This window comes from Natrix helvetica, assembly GCF_964273705.1.
Source record: "Natrix helvetica genome assembly, chromosome: 1".
NCBI classification, from domain to species: Eukaryota; Metazoa; Chordata; class Lepidosauria; order Squamata; family Natricidae; genus Natrix; species Natrix helvetica.
In genome coordinates, this window is record NC_138548.1 from 118,565,236 (window position 1) to 118,580,760 (window position 15,525).

Genomic DNA, 15,525 nt, shown 5'->3' on the forward strand with positions numbered 1-15,525 from the left:
CCAGCTATAAATTAAAATGAGAACAGAAAAGCAGGAATTCTCTTTGCAGAGTAAAGCAGTAAAACTGGTTTATATTGCTGAGAAAAACTTATCTATCAATACTACTTTCTAGAAAGAAAGTATTAAACAATTAAATTATGTGATTTATACATTTTTCTGTCTTTGATATTTTCTGCAAAACACTGCAGTTTCTTTGTCATCTGTTGCTCCAGACTTTACTTGAATCCAAAATCATTTTCTAATAATTATAATCATGACACTTCAGAGCTAATTTCTTGCAAGTGTTTCAATATCTTTGGTCAAGCACCTCCTGGGAATTACGTCTGTCATGCTTTGAATTGGAGAGAATAAAGATAACCACTCAGCCCAACTCAGCTCAACTCGTGTTTCTTCCAGGTTGACTTTAAATTGGTTCTTTATTATAATATTTTTCCCCTTTTTTCTTTATGTTTTGGCTTTAGGATCCTTTTACAGCCTTTCACCTTGACAAGACCCTAGTAAGGAAGCACATGGCATCACTTTTGATTGGGGAATTGGCACCTGATCAGCCCAGCTTTGAACCCAGTAAAAATGTAAGTTGGGGGACAGAAAATTGAGGTAGTGGCTTATGGTGTTAAACTGCAAACCTTTAGTTATTATTGGGTTGACTCAAAGATCACTTTTGTCATTAAAACTGATCTGCTACTAAGGGCAACAGAAGAGATTTTATAAGGTGCTCCTCAATCTTTCTGCATTGTCTCCTGGTATTTATAAAAACAGTAAAAGTCCATTTCCTTCAGCCGACTTTAAATTATGAAGTGATCTTAATATCTGCCATTTCATTCCCTTCCTCTTTCCACCTCATTGCCCTGAAGCCACACTTGATTCTTCCCAAATATATCTGGAGGATGTTTTCACTATAACTCACGCTTGGCCTCCTCTCATCTCCCTGTCTGCTTCCACTAAGTAAGCAAGACTCTAATCCACAGATGAGAATAACATGGAGATAGCCCTGTTTGCTTCTTTAGGCTCCACAGATTCAAATTGAGTCCAAACAACCCCTCCCCCCACGATGACGCTTCTGTCATCTCAACAAGACATATCCAGTTAGTGTCCAATGTAGAGTGAATGTACTCAGTTTTACCCTTTTCATCCTCCACATGTAGAGCAACCTAATTTTATGTCATATCAAATGATTTTTCATCTGATTCTGTCAAACAAGATCCAAGGTATTTTTAAAAGTGTAGTTGGCTATCAGATTGGGCAAGTAAACTCAGTTCTTTTGGGCTGCCTTCCTCAGCCTCTGCCTAATTAATCCCAGCCTGTTTTCATATGATTAACAAGCAGGTGATTGCAATGCAGCCTCAGGGAGTCCAGAGAAAATGGTTTATCTGGATCCTTTTAAGTCAGATTTCAGGCGTGGGCAGAGCCCTGAAATAGCATTGATCATGCTTGGGAATGTCCTGTGGTGGGACCTCTGGCCAATAGGTTTCTAATGATGTAACCTGCTAAATGTTATTGAGTGGGCAGCTGTATGAAGTGATTAAAGTAGGTAAATAGAGCCCCATTGAGTTCAATAAACAGTTAATCAGAAATAATAATTAATATTAATTCATAATATTAATTGCATATTTTATAATTGTAATAAAATACTACATTTAAGTAAACATTAATGAAATTGAAATATAGTACAAATATATTCTATAAATGAATGTAATGTGCCAATAGTTTACAATAATTATACAAATAAAAATAGTACTGAATAACACAACAGTCAGTGGTTTGCTTAAATTAGTAATTCTCCAATTATAGATTAGTATGTGCATTGGAGGAATATATAAATTGGTGCTGCCTTGTGGACACTCAATAAAGCCATACATTACCAAACTATACCAAGCTATACCATGAAATCATATATATATCTCCCTCCGTCCCCCCTGTTTCTGTTTCCCCATTAGTGCTTTTTGCCAAGATTATTAAATAAGATAGGCATTGATTTCTAGCATCCCAAACATGAGCTCTAATTTGTCTAGCAGTCACTAAGTAGAAAAATAGTTTATTTATGCAACCATTTTTCATTTGTTTTCTTCCGCATTTAATGTTTTTGAAAGAGTATTAAAAGTTTGGAAGGAAAAGGATATTTGGAGGGCAATTACACCAAGAGTTCTTGATGTTAACTGTTGATGCCACTGGCTAGCTATGTTGTATCCATAAAGTCAAAACTCCTGCAAATTTTCTGAATTTTTCCCCATAGCAATTATTAATAGAAGATTTTCGGGAACTGCTGTCCACTGTTAAAAAGATGGGACTCTTCAAGCCAAACCAATTGTTCTTTTTCCTGATGCTTCTGCATATTTTAGTACTGGATGCTGCTGGCTGGTTTGTTTTGTGGTATTTTGGACTATCTATGACATCTTTTCTTATTGCCACAGTGTTGATGACCTTTGCTCAGGTAATATTCTTGCCTTTATTTTTAGCTAAAATTGCATTTTCCGCTAGTTTGGCTTCCTACAGCAGACTGTCTTTCAACCAAGTTAAAATAGTTTCTTTATAAAGAAAATAACACATATTCAATTGTCATGCGCTTTGAGAAGCTTGCATTCAATTACATCTGTGGTTCTATTGTAGAATTGATTTCTTGTGCCTATCCTGTTTGGAATGCTTCTCTGGGTGGCTGCCCCTTTGATTGAATAAAAAAATCCTAGAATGAATGAATCTTTATTTTATCTATCCCAGGAGTTCTTGCATAGCTATTACCATTGGATATAAGTTGTAGGAGTGACACAAAAGGTAGTCCTTCTGTGGCGAATCACCCTTTTCTTTTAGTCTCAAGCAGGCTGGCTACAACATGATTTGGGACATCTTTCAGTCTTCAGTAATCCAAAATGGAACCACCATTTTCATGAATTTGTAATGTGCCATTTAAAGGTAAGTAAGGTATATTATTCTTAGAATGTTCCACGGAATTGAAGGGAAAGAATATGGAATATTACAAATATAAATGAAAAAGTTTCATGAGTATATATCAAATGTGTTGTGTTATTTATCTGTTTCTAATTTCTCTAAATTATGGAAAAGTGGGAGAAAATGTCATTAAATTTTACTTTAGTAGCAGATATAATATTCTTAATCCATTTTATGAATTCCAAGGGATTTTCAAATCTATTTAATACTAGCTGATAAACCGGCGTTCCCTGGGTATTTATTTACAACCAATACCCCTTACCAAAAGAAGCCCCCTTATGGAGTACTGTGAAGCTGTTACCATGGCAACTGCACTGTGCTGTACATTAGATGCCATTTTAAGGCACAATAGGCTGTATCTTAAAGAGAACTTGAATCCAAAATGCAAACTACCACTTTCAAAAGTACTGTGATTTGACACTATAGATGTAATTCTTTTTTTTTTCATTTTAGCAGCCCAGGCATTCCAGAGTGATGCTAGAATACACACACACACACACACACTCACACACTGAGGGGATGTTGGGGTGTCTTACCCCAACAGAGTTTCCAGACATAAAGTCATCTGTGTATTAGGTTTGGTTGAAATTGCTAAAGGCATTCCTGAGTTATGCTGGAACATACACACACAGCCATAAAGGTAGAAAGAAAGAAAGAAAGAAAGAAAGAAAGAAAGAAAGATAGATAGATAGATAGATAGATAGATAGATAGATAGACAGACAGACAGACAGATAATAAACATGAATTCTTTGTGTATTTTATCAAAAGTTTTTCAGCATCTAATAATGAGATTACAAGTTGTCCTTTATTTTAAGTCTATTATATCTACAGTAAATCCTATATCATCTGTTGCATGCCTAGTTTTTTTTATACTGCTTGAACATTCTTAGTAACAAATGTTATCATTTTGCTATAATCTATTTCCTAACACTGCTATTAAAATCTTTGTATCAAAATTATCAGTGAAATTAGATGAGCATATCAGGTGTTATTTTCACCTGCTTTTGTCTGATTAAATGCCAGTGATAAAATTCCCTGATCAATAAGCCTGATTAAATGCCAGTGACAAAGGATGGAAAATACTGGACCCAAAGCTAATAGGGACTATACTACAGGTGAGTTGAAGAAAAATTAAGAATAAAATGGTATGGAAGCAAGAAAAAGTAAGACTCATTAAAAGAGAGATAGAGCAGAATAGGTGTAGGTCTCTATTTTGTTTTCTGTTTCTCCCCATACGTGAATCTCTCTAAATACCTAAATAGCAGAGCAGCACCTCTTCCAGTGCTTTGACAGGCAGGGTTTTGAAAGGTGATAAAACGCATTTGCCACCTAGTCATGTTAATATCAGGGAATTTATTACAGTACTCAAAATTAACCCCCAGTTTTGTCCACATATGCAATGAATGCTTGAGATTCTTCAAAGCTAAAAAGTGCATTTAATCTTCAAACTGTTTTGAACCTCTCCAAGATAATTCAGAGTCAGCTGATTCAACATCTCAAAGTTATTTGAAAATCTGATTCAAAGGTTCAGTGGAATCTCCCCTGTATTACCTCTTCAAAGCAGAGCACTAAATAGTCAAGCAATCTTTTACAAGAGCCTGAATGCTTTCTTTCACTCTTCCTCTACAGGGGCTTTCAGCTAATTGGTGGTCTTTGCACCATTCCCAGCATCATGCTAAACCCAACTGTTTCGAGAAGGACCCAGATGTTTCATTTCATCCCTTTATTTTGTCATTAGGGGAAACACTTTCTTTGGAGGTAAGAAGCAACTGCTTAGATGAGAACAGATTTTACTGAACCCTGGCCATTCTCCTTTCAGATCAGCATTCAGAACAGCAACTGTTAAGCCATTTCATTGTCAATTTGTTAGAGTTGAACACAGTCTACTGGGTTTATTATTTATATTTATTAGCAGCGTTTGATAAGACAGATTTCATTGAGATAGTAGATTAGTAGGGTTGGACAAAATGTTCACCCAAGGTGGCCATAACAAAAGTGTATTTCTCTATATGGACCAAAGGTGGTATCCAGGAAGTTCTGACAGGTTCTGGAGAACCGGAAGTGGAAATTTTGAGAGTGGGGAGGGAATGGGGATTTTGCAATATCCTTTCCCCTGCCATGCCCACAAAGCCATGTCCACAGAACCGGTAGTAAAAAAAGTTTGAATCCCACCACTCATATGGACCTCTGCTTTCTAAGGCTGGGTGGCATTGTCCAAGGAGAGACTAGAACTCACAATCTTGCAGTTTCTAGCCTGATGCCTTAAAACTGGTTCTCTTATGGTAGTTTATAGCTATAGATGAATATTATGAACTGGATTATTGAAGGAATTAGCTCACGGGATTGACTGAACAATCATGTACAAAAGGATTCTGAGGAAAGCAGCAAGTTTTTATGGCCATGTGAGCGCAATCCTGAGAAGTTGTGTTAGGGAAGCAAAGTAACAGATTGTCTTCCTGTCCTAAAATCCTGGCAGTTTGTATAGGAATAGGATAGATTAAAAGATGGAGGGTGGTATGGAGCTTAAGCATCTCTTTGTTTGTTCCCTTTTGCTCTTTCTCTGGTTAATGTTATGGATTGGATTGACTATTGTGTGAATTATCTCAGTGGATTGTTTCAGATTTGATAAGCATATTCTGCCTTGGCTGTTTCTTCAAACAAAGAAAATATAGAATTACTTATGCCTCACAAGCAGAAATACTGGTAGAAAATATTCTATCTCTGATGGTTGTGAGGTTCTGAGGATGTGGCAGTCAGTAAAAATACCAAAACGAAGAAGCTGCCTATTTAGCTGAAATTCTGGATTCCCTTTTTAATTCACCTCTTCTGAAACCAGACAAGACATTTATTTTGGTGGCTATAGGATGGTGTGGCTGAAGAGCTGATATTGGGACAATGGAACACTTTGAACCCATCAGATCCAGGTCCATCAGTAATACTTTCCTTTGGGGCCTTCTACTAATGGGAAGATTAGTAAAAGTTTATCTAGTGTTTCTGCTACCTAAGGGGACAGCTTCCTTTCCTGACTAAGAAATCTAAGTTTAAGACTATTCTTTCTGTATTTCTATGCAGGGCTTAATTTTAAAAGCTATCTCGCTCTGCCATGTGTTTCTGCACCTGGAATATTTGAAAATAAAACTGCAATCTATTTTAACTACCACAATTACAATTTATTATTGTGACAGCTATGTACATCTCACTTTATTTTTTTGCTTTTTTCCTGCCTGAGAATTTATTTCACAGAACAGATGAAAAGGATGTTATAGAAATGGAGCCTTAAGTTATAATTACCTATTGAAAGTTATTTACTTTTTTCATGTCTTTCTTTTACAGTTGGGTTTGCAGAAAAAGAAATACATGCCTTATAACTATCAGCATCAATATTTTTTCTTCAGTGAGTACCGTATCTTTTCTCCCCCTACCTCCTGTTAAACTCCAAATGAACTTTTTCTTCTGTCAAAAAAACAACTTTCACATCATCTTTGGACTCTTATCTTTTCAACCATGAGCTCATGGGCAGATTATATATATGCATTCTACATAATCCCCCCCACAGTTTAGATTAATATCAACTCTTAATAAGATAAATGATAATGATAAGATAAAGAGGAGGAGGGAAGAAGAAGAGCCGTGGTAGCAACTACAGAACATTGCAGAGAATGAGGAGGAAATCTTTCCTTTCTGAGAACACACAGATTCCCATGAGTTTAATATACATATTTAAGGTGGAGGGAGACATCCTGATTCTCAGTCCATACCTTCAGAAACAGACTATGCCTAAACAGTGCAAAGAGAGAAATGCCAACCTGGAGAGGGTATTGCACTTTCTCATGCAACTGCTCAATTATTTGATGCTCTATAGACACAACTGAGGAGCATCCATAAATCAAATTACTGTGGAAGAAAATTGCCATGGAAGAGAGACAGGAACATAATGGAGAATATAGTCCAACCTCTTCACCAGCAGTTGTTTTTCTTTTTGAAACTGCTTTATTCATAAGATCATAAATGGTGCCTGCTGGATCTAACCCTTGGCCCATCAAGTTCAGCAGTCCATTCTCACAATAACCAACCAAGGAAATCCACTGGTCTTCCTTCAGATGGCCTTTGAAAGCTACCACACTGCCATCCAAGCTAATAACCATTGAATCTCATGAACTCCATGACTTGGTCCATCCTTTATTGAAGCCAGTCAAGCTAGTGGCATCACAACTAGCTGCTTACAGCAGTTCAGAGGGAATCTCTATCATAAGTATTTTTTTTAAAAAAAACTCTCTTCAATTAGATTAAGTGTTGAGTCTGAGTTTCAAGAACCACTAACTTGTTGGACTGAACAAGTTTAAAAAAAAACCTTCCTATAAAGGTTAGGGAGATATTTTATTAAGAAAAAAACCCAAGCTATAAACGTAAAATTTGTAACTTACAAGTGTAAGTATGTTTCCTATTTCCTCTACTTTACATTTTATTCTATTACTATTTCTATATTGTTACATTAATTACATTTATTATAATTATTACAATTATTATATTCTATTACAATATTGTATTCTGTATTTTGCAACTTTCCTTGTTGTGCCCCTATGCTTCTTTTCCTCTGGACTATTAACCCCTCCCCTCTTTTGAAGGAAAAATGCCTTTTATTCAGGTGATTTCAATAGAAGAGAATATTTGTGTGCTGCTTGAGGCCAGTAATTTTCTTGCAGACATTTCATTACCCAATTTGGTAACATCATCGGTGCTAGAAGTAGTGGGGTTTGCTCTCTTTATATATACTAGTAGGTTGCCCTATCTCTAGTTTTAGGTTTTATATTGTTGTAAGTCACCCAGAGTTGTATTTTACAAGATGGGCAGTTTTACAAGATGTCTCTTATGAATGAATATATAAACACTTGAAAGCTGGTCTCACTGGATTTACCAGGGCTTTCCTCTAAATAAATCCGAATAGAGTAAGATAGTATTGTCCACTTATCACAAGGAATAACAGAGCTTCCTTTAGCTCATTCAAGTGTATTCTAGTCAATTGGTTCTAATGGAGCCAGCACAAATAGTTTGAGTGGCACAATTCAGGCAGTGTCTGCCACATACAAGTTTTGGAATTGATTTATTTTTGATGATGAGATTCTCAAGTACAATTATAATTGTTAAATGAAATGGTAGATACAAATTATTTCAGGGGTGTGGTTGATGCTTCTTTTATGTTTAGAAAGGACAGTTAATGGTTATATGCATCTTGTTTCCTTCTGCAGCATTGCCACTGATGATAGTGCCCACTTTTCAAGTTTACTCATTGTACTTCATATTCCAACGCAAGCTCTGGAGGGTGAGTACACAAATGATCCATACCAAATATTAAATAATGCAATACTGAGACACCCCTCCCCCCATGGTATGTCTTTAGGTTTAGAATTTATTTCCTTAAGAGGATTTGAAAAGACTAAACCATTTTTAGGTGTATATAAAAGTTTGCATGGGATATTGTTAATGGGAAAATCAATGTCACCCAATTCCAAAGTGCTTCCAGATGAACTATTGCTGGCTATCAAAAGGCCTTTTATGAAGAAGGCATTCAATTTTTGCCTGGGAAAACAAACATATAGAAGGCATGTTGGGGAAACATTAGAGGCAACTGGAAAATGATTGAACTAAGAATGTACAAGAATTACAATCTAGTTTTCTCAAATAGTGATTATGAGGGCTTTGATTAAAAATGATTTATGGTGGCTTGAATAAAACTATAAAGTTATGGTTCATCTTTTTTAAAAAAAATATCTAGAGGGATTGGAAATGGGGTTGGGCTTATTTTTTTCTAATATAGAAGATAGGAGACAAGACTTTTCCAGCCTTGTTTAAAGTGGGAATTTGCCATGCACACTTGTCAAGTACACAAATTAAAAATGGCTGAAATTTTGTGCAATAATCAAAGCTAATAAAATCTCCACATTCTCACCTGATATCACATAAACATGTCAGTTATTGAAAATAATGTTTTTATGAGCTAAACAGGTCCATACGCAGAGCAATACTGGTGCTTAAAACACACCTGATCTGTTGTATTGATAATCACTATATAAAAATATTGTCTTCCCTGATTAACTAAAAAAACCCTTAATAACAACATGCAAAGAAACTTCTCTCCATCTCTATCACTTTCTGGAATGACATGAGCTCAAAATATTGTACTTTAAAAAAAACACAAGCATACTCAGTTTTGTCTAGTGAATTTTTTTTATGGCTCTTTTCAATCAGTTAAATCTGTCAATCCATTAAAAAAGAACCCAGGGTAGAACTGGGTATGTCAAAATGGGCAGTAAACAGAGCAGAGTTTCCAGAAGATATACATCTGGATCTCAGTAAGATGCCATGTAGGGTGTCTACTTGGGGCAAGGAAAGATGCTATTCTAATCTCCATTCCTTCTCTTCTCTTCTACAGGAAATGGCATGGACTCTGGCATATTTTATCCGATTCTTTCTTGCCTTCAACCCCATATTGGGATTCAAGGGTGTTTTGGGATACCTCTTTCTTTTGAAGTACTGTTCATCATATGTACTATTTTCTTTGTGTTTCACTATCCCTTCCCAGACCCTGACTATTCTCTAGATCAGTGGTAGTCAACCTTTTTCTACCTATCGCCCACTAATGGATCTTTCTTGATGGAAAAATTTCCTTACCGCCCACCAGTTTTGTCCTTCGACTTCTCCTCCTCCTTTCCCCACAACCCCACTCCCTTCTAGCAGTGATGATGTTACTTAGTTTGGTAATGAAATGTCTGTAAGAAAACCACCAAGCTCAGAAAGCAGCAAGGATCCCACTATCCCCCACCTCCTCTTTCTCCCTTTCTTTCTCCTTTTTGTCTTTTCTGCTCCTCCCCCCCCTTCTAGCACTTCACCAGCTCAGGCGCGACCGGAGAAGTTTCTCTTCTAAGAAACGTCTTCAGTGGAGCGGTGGCAGCCTGGCAGGCTGAGCCCGCGTCCCTTTTAGGAGCTTCACTGAGGAAACTTCTCCGGTTGCGCCTGAGCTGGTGAAGCGCAGGCAAGCACCGTCCCATCACCAGGGAAACAGTGAGTGAGGTGAATTGCATGGTTGCTCAGATCACACGGGCGCAGCCCAACGGGAGAAGTTTCTCTTCTCAGAAATGTCTTCTCAGGCTGCGCCCGTGTGATCTGAGCAACCACGTGATTCACCTCACTCACTGTATCCCTGGCGATGGGACGGCGCTTGCCTGTGCTCCACCAGCTCAGGCGCGACCGGAGAAGTTTCCTCCCCTTCCTCTTCCCATGTGTTTGCTTGTGCACGCGCTTGCGCTTGCCTGCCCACTCACACAAAAGGAGGTTTTAACCTTTGAAATCCCCACCGCCCACTTGGAATCCCCAGATGCCCACTAGTGGGCGGTAGGGACCAGGTTGATGACCCATGCTCTATATTATCCTTTTCCTACCTTCCATATGTGTGGGCTTCAACTCTATCATTGCCATTATAATAGCTATCTGGGATACAGCCAAGCCACTCTGTAGTCTCCATTTGGGATCAGTTTCCATGGCATCTGGTCAAATTTCCAAATTTGTCCACCAACTCAGAATGATTGGGGGTCCTGATCTTTGGTTTGAATCTCATTGTCACTGGAGGAGTGTTAGAAATGTATTGATTTCCATAGAAAGTCATCATTTGGTCTAGTAAATGACTTGCATTCTAAGCCTAACAAACAAATGAATAAATTTGTCCCACTATTCTACTTAAAAGGCTTGTTTGTGTAGATATAGTTTCACTTTGCCTAATTTGCCTGACTTTGCCTCATTTCTGTCTCTCAGTATTCTTGAGAGTATTATATTTACATGGATATCACAGACGAGTCATCTTCCTATGCCCATCGATCATGATAAAAACATGGATTGGTTCTCTACACAGGTAAGAGAGATCTGGGAGATAAAATTGATGGCTGTATATGATTAAACTTTAGCTTGTCTGCATAATTTTATTATATGACAATAATTCACAGATCCATAATAATCAATTAAAGTTTGCACATGTGAAAACTGAATTCCTTTTTTGATGTTATTTTTACCTATTATTATTTCTTTTACAGTGCTTTTCTTATGATAGAAAAGTTTGAAGTGTGTTTAGAAATGCTATGCCTTTTCTTATAGATTATGATTGCCCTTGCTTTTGTTTGGACTTCATAAAAATGGAAATGAGATTCCATTTTAAGATAATAGCACTAACTGAAAGAGAAACTTGCCAGGGCAGGAATCATTTCTCTCTTGTCCATTTCCAGCATCTGGTTTTCATCCAGATCAGGATATTCTTTTTAGAAAAGGAGGCCTGTGAGTTCAAATCATATCAGACAACTTGGTTCAGTCTGGAATAAGTAAGGGGAAGATTTGAAAGTAACTGATGTTGCACTGTTTCTCTTCTACTTCTCTTCCTTAGTTTCCTTTGTTTACACCATATTCTTTTTAAGTTCTGGAACCAAATTTTAATCCAAATAAGAGTTTATTAAATCCTTAGATGGCTCCTCTGCTTTTCTTCTTTTAGCATTTAGAGTATCCAAATAACCAAATAGTTAATATATCTTATTTTGGATCTCTTTCAGCTCTGTGCTTATCCGCCACTGTTTCAGGGGGTGGAGGCTTGACAAAACTACCCCCTTCTTTTTCAGCCCCACTGTTGATCAATCTTTTCTGGAAAGGGGCATTTCTGAAAGAACTTTTGAAAAACCACAAATTTCCTCACACAGCCACAACACTGTTCTGCTTCAATATCACTCCTGCACACATTTTACTGTCCCAGTTGCCCCACCTTCGTGACTGCCCAAAAATGGCAGTTGTCCCTGCTGTCATTCGGGAGAACTTGCTTTGCACCTAACGAGTAAATTGTAAGTTTCTCATGGTCAGCAAAGAGCCTTTCCTTCCTTCACTGTCCCTCCAGGATAGCTATAAGGTCTCCCATCAGCATTTACTGGTTGGATTTCATGCGGCTCAGCAGAGCCTCGCTATTTTCCAGCCGTTCTCACCATGATGTCAACTGTCCCAGGACATTCTTTTTAGAAAAGGAGGCCTGTGAGTTCAAATCATACCAGACAACTTGTTTCAGTCTGGAATAAGTAAGGGGAAGATTTGAAAGTAACTATTAAAAAGAAATGTTTCACAAAATGAAAAATAAGTATATTACTAGAATTATATTTTAATTCTCCATATTTTCAAAACTGTACTCTGGTGACTATCAGATTTGATAACAAATGAGTATTTAAACTCTACTATTAGGGTAATATAATTTAAGATTTCCCAAATTCAATATGTTTGTCTAGAAATAGTAGTTATATACCACTACATACAAACCAACCAACATGAATATAAATATAAATCATGGACAAATATAAATATATATTGTGGACATTTGCTTGATCTTCCTTCATTCACAGTATGTCTGGACTAAAACCTGTCTTTCTCTCTTCTCCCAGGTTCAGTCAGCCTGCAATGTGAATCAATCTTTTTTCAATGACTGGGTAACTGGGCACCTGAATTTTCAAATTGAGCACCAGTGAGTACTGATTTAAGGCAATAAGATTTTAAGCTATCAGTGGGAAACTGCTTCATAGTTTGAATAAGGCAAAAAGATAGCAAAGTATCACAACTTCTTTGCCTTCCTTTCTGCCTATAGTCTCTTCCCTACGATGCCTCGGCACAACTTTTGGAAGGTGGCTCCTTTGGTGAAATCCATGTGTGCTAAACATGGTATTGAATATCAGTCAAAACCTCTCTTCACTGGCTTTGCTGACATTGTGTAGTAAGTATCAGACTATCAGGCCAGAAGAGGAGTTGGGGATCTAGGAAACATTCAACATTTAAAGATTAGCCCAACAGATCAAATGAATCAAATCAAATGAAGGATCTGCATGGCTTTGCTCTCAAGAGTCGGGGAAAGGAGAACATGCAATTATATAGCCATACTTATAGATATGTGAATATGTCAACTGAGCAAAAGCGATCTGGTGTGCAAAGTATTAAACTGCTAATAAGAAGAACAATTTTGGATGTAGATCCTTTAAGAATAAAAATCAGCCTAATAGTAGAGAGAGATGTTAGTCCTTAAGCATGTGTTGTATCACATGCATCTTTTATAAAATTATTTAGTATTAAATAATTAGTTATCAGTTAACATCAAAGAGCCTTGCACAGACGGCAGCACCCAGCTGTTCCTGGGTGATCTTGAAAAAAGATAAAGCAGAATCTAAGTTGGTAATATTTGATAGAAGCCATCAAGAAAAGGATGTAAGCTGGACTGTTAAGCTGCAAAAAGAACCTAGAAACAGTCAATGGCAAACTATTTCCATATTGCTTGCATGAAAATTACACACCCAGGTGGCCTCCTAAAGATAGGCAGACTATGCAAGCTAGAGATACTGTCAAGACATGTCAAATACCTAAAAGGATAAGTATCACTCACTGAGAGATTTTTGTGCTACTCTTTCTGTCGTCAATTTACTGCACTTGAATTCACTTTTCTGCTTGAATCAGAGGCAGCCTTTTTCTAAGTACGACTTAACTCTCATGGCAATGAAGAGAAACTTACTTTCTGTTATTTTCAGTTCCTTGAAGGTTGCGGGTGAAATCTGGTTCAAAGCATATCATCTTGAACAGAAAACACAAAATTCTAAAATCTACATTCAACAAGGGTGAAGAGACAAGATAGATCTGAGATGGACATAGAAAACCTAGAGTAATTTGTGAATGAAACAGAATGCTGGAGAGCCTTTTGGCTTTGACTCAACTTTTGGTATGTTTCCTAATGAGTATTAGCATTGCAAGCAACACCCACCCCCTTTCCTGCTTCTGGGTCTTGGATGTATCATAAATAAATAAAGTTTCTTAATACTTTTCATTGAATTGCCTTGTTTCTTATTTTTACATTTGATCTCTGTTTTGCAATGGTTGTGAAAATAAACTTAATGCCTGTTGCAGTGGATTCTGGATTATGATATGAGATTAAATTGCATCAGCAGATACAAAAAGCAGCTAGGAAATCAATCCATATTTCTTCTATTTTGTTTTCAACATTTGGAAATTCCATATTATTTACTTGATGTTTCTCTCACCCAGGGCTTCCAATACTGGGAGAAATCTACTAATTCTTCCACATTCATTAATAATAAGAGTAATGAAAAGGTATCTTGCACCACCAAACAAATAATATCACCAAGATGACCATGCATGTTTATATTTCTGTCCTTTTCTTCATTCTAGGGGCTTCTTCTTGGACTGGGAGGGTGACAGAGGTGGTATTCAGCAGGTTCTGAGCAGTTCTGGAGAATTGGTATCAGAAATTTTGAGTAGTTCAGAGAACGGGTAAATACCACCTCTGACTGGCCCTGACCCCATCTATTCTCTGCCTCCCAAGTTCCAGCTTCCCCACTCCAGGGGAAGGTTACTGCAAAATCCCCATTTCCTCCCCATCAGCTGGGAGTCGGGAGGCAGATAATAGATGGGGGCAGGGCCAGTCAGAGGTATTTACCAGTTCTCCAATGTACTCAAAATTTCTGCTACCGGTTCTCCCAAACTGCTCAGAACCTGCTGAATACCAGCTCTGATTAAGGGCCACCTGGAGGTTTCTCTGTGTCATCAGGGACACCTGAGTGGTACAAATGGGTGTGGAGCCTTATTGGAACTGTTGAAAGGACTGTGTTATAGATTGGAGATAGATGATGTCATATTCCTTCCCCTCTGTTGAGAGAGGGATGTTCAATTTTGACATACATGGCCTCTTTGACCCCCTCTTTCAAGCCAACGGTCATCTCTGTTCAAAATGTGGACTTTGCTGTCTTCAAAAGAGTTCCTTTGTCTTTCAAATGCATATTGTTGTCCCCAATTTGGGTCTGAGCGTGGTGCCAAAGCCAATGATGGATGCCAGACACGAGGTCCAGGTTTTCTGATTGCTTTTTATTAGAGTACTCCCAGGGTTTCTAGTCAAAAGGCCAAGAACCAAGAACAAAGGATTACGAAAGCTTTATACATTTTCACTAAAGGAGAAGGCGGGGCAAGGTGAAATAATATCATCTAATAAACATTTTAGCAATAATTCTACAATTTGTTCTACTGGTCTATGTCTGTCCCATTCCTAAGCCTTGGCTAGTGAATGCCCCAGGAGTTACCTAATACACATTTCATTTGCTGCAGCCCATCTCCATTGCTAACTTTTGGCTGAGGTCTGCAAGTTGTCTAATCCTTGTTACTTTTTATCAGCTTTCTAGCTACCTATAATTGCTACAAGCTTTACATATGCATATTTCCTGTTGATAAGCATTCTTTGCTCTTATGAGACAGACAGACCCCCCCCCCAATTACAGTCTTCCTGATTTACTTTCATGTGTGTGCCATGACCTTATTTTAGCAGCCAGCCCATCATTCCCCCCCCCCTTTGAATCTGAAAATGATCTAATTTTCCAAGATTCACCCAACATCAATATCTGTGTACTGGGGGACCTCATAGTTTGCTTATAGGTGGAAAGGCAAAACAGAAAGCATTGTAATGCACAACAGGTGATTATGAGAACAATCACTATGCCTGCCAGGGTCATTATTAGGTACTT

At 37.6% G+C, this 15,525-nt stretch overlaps 1 protein-coding gene and 1 pseudogene across 2 annotated transcripts in view; both read left to right on the forward strand.

Moving 5' to 3' along the window:
• The window catches only part of LOC309389280 (acyl-CoA (8-3)-desaturase-like), a 176,086-nt pseudogene that overhangs the window by 3,839 nt on the left and 156,722 nt on the right, over positions 1–15,525 (forward strand). The gene's annotated exons all lie outside the window — the stretch shown is intronic.
• On the forward strand, positions 462–13,715 carry LOC309382958 (acyl-CoA (8-3)-desaturase-like). The gene is made up of 11 exons (XM_081934948.1): positions 462–572; positions 2,234–2,431; positions 2,806–2,907; positions 4,574–4,702; positions 6,278–6,338; positions 8,191–8,264; positions 9,375–9,472; positions 10,751–10,847; positions 12,400–12,479; positions 12,600–12,725; positions 13,528–13,715. The coding sequence occupies exons 1-11, from the start codon at positions 510–512 to the stop codon at positions 13,616–13,618; spliced, it is 1,119 nt and encodes a 372-aa protein (XP_081791074.1). The 5' UTR covers positions 462–509; the 3' UTR covers positions 13,619–13,715.

Bases quoted from the DNA above. Each gene is read 5' to 3' on its own strand.
- LOC309382958 (XM_081934948.1), top strand. From the start codon at position 510: ATGGCATCACTTTTGATTGGGGAATTGGCACCTGATCAGCCCAGCTTT. The intron at 2,432-2,805 runs GTAATATTCTTG...CTTTTCTTTTAG, and splicing joins TGTTGATGACCTTTGCTCAG to TCTCAAGCAGGCTGGCTACA. The intron at 12,726-13,527 runs GTAAGTATCAGA...TGTTATTTTCAG, and splicing joins GGCTTTGCTGACATTGTGTA to TTCCTTGAAGGTTGCGGGTG.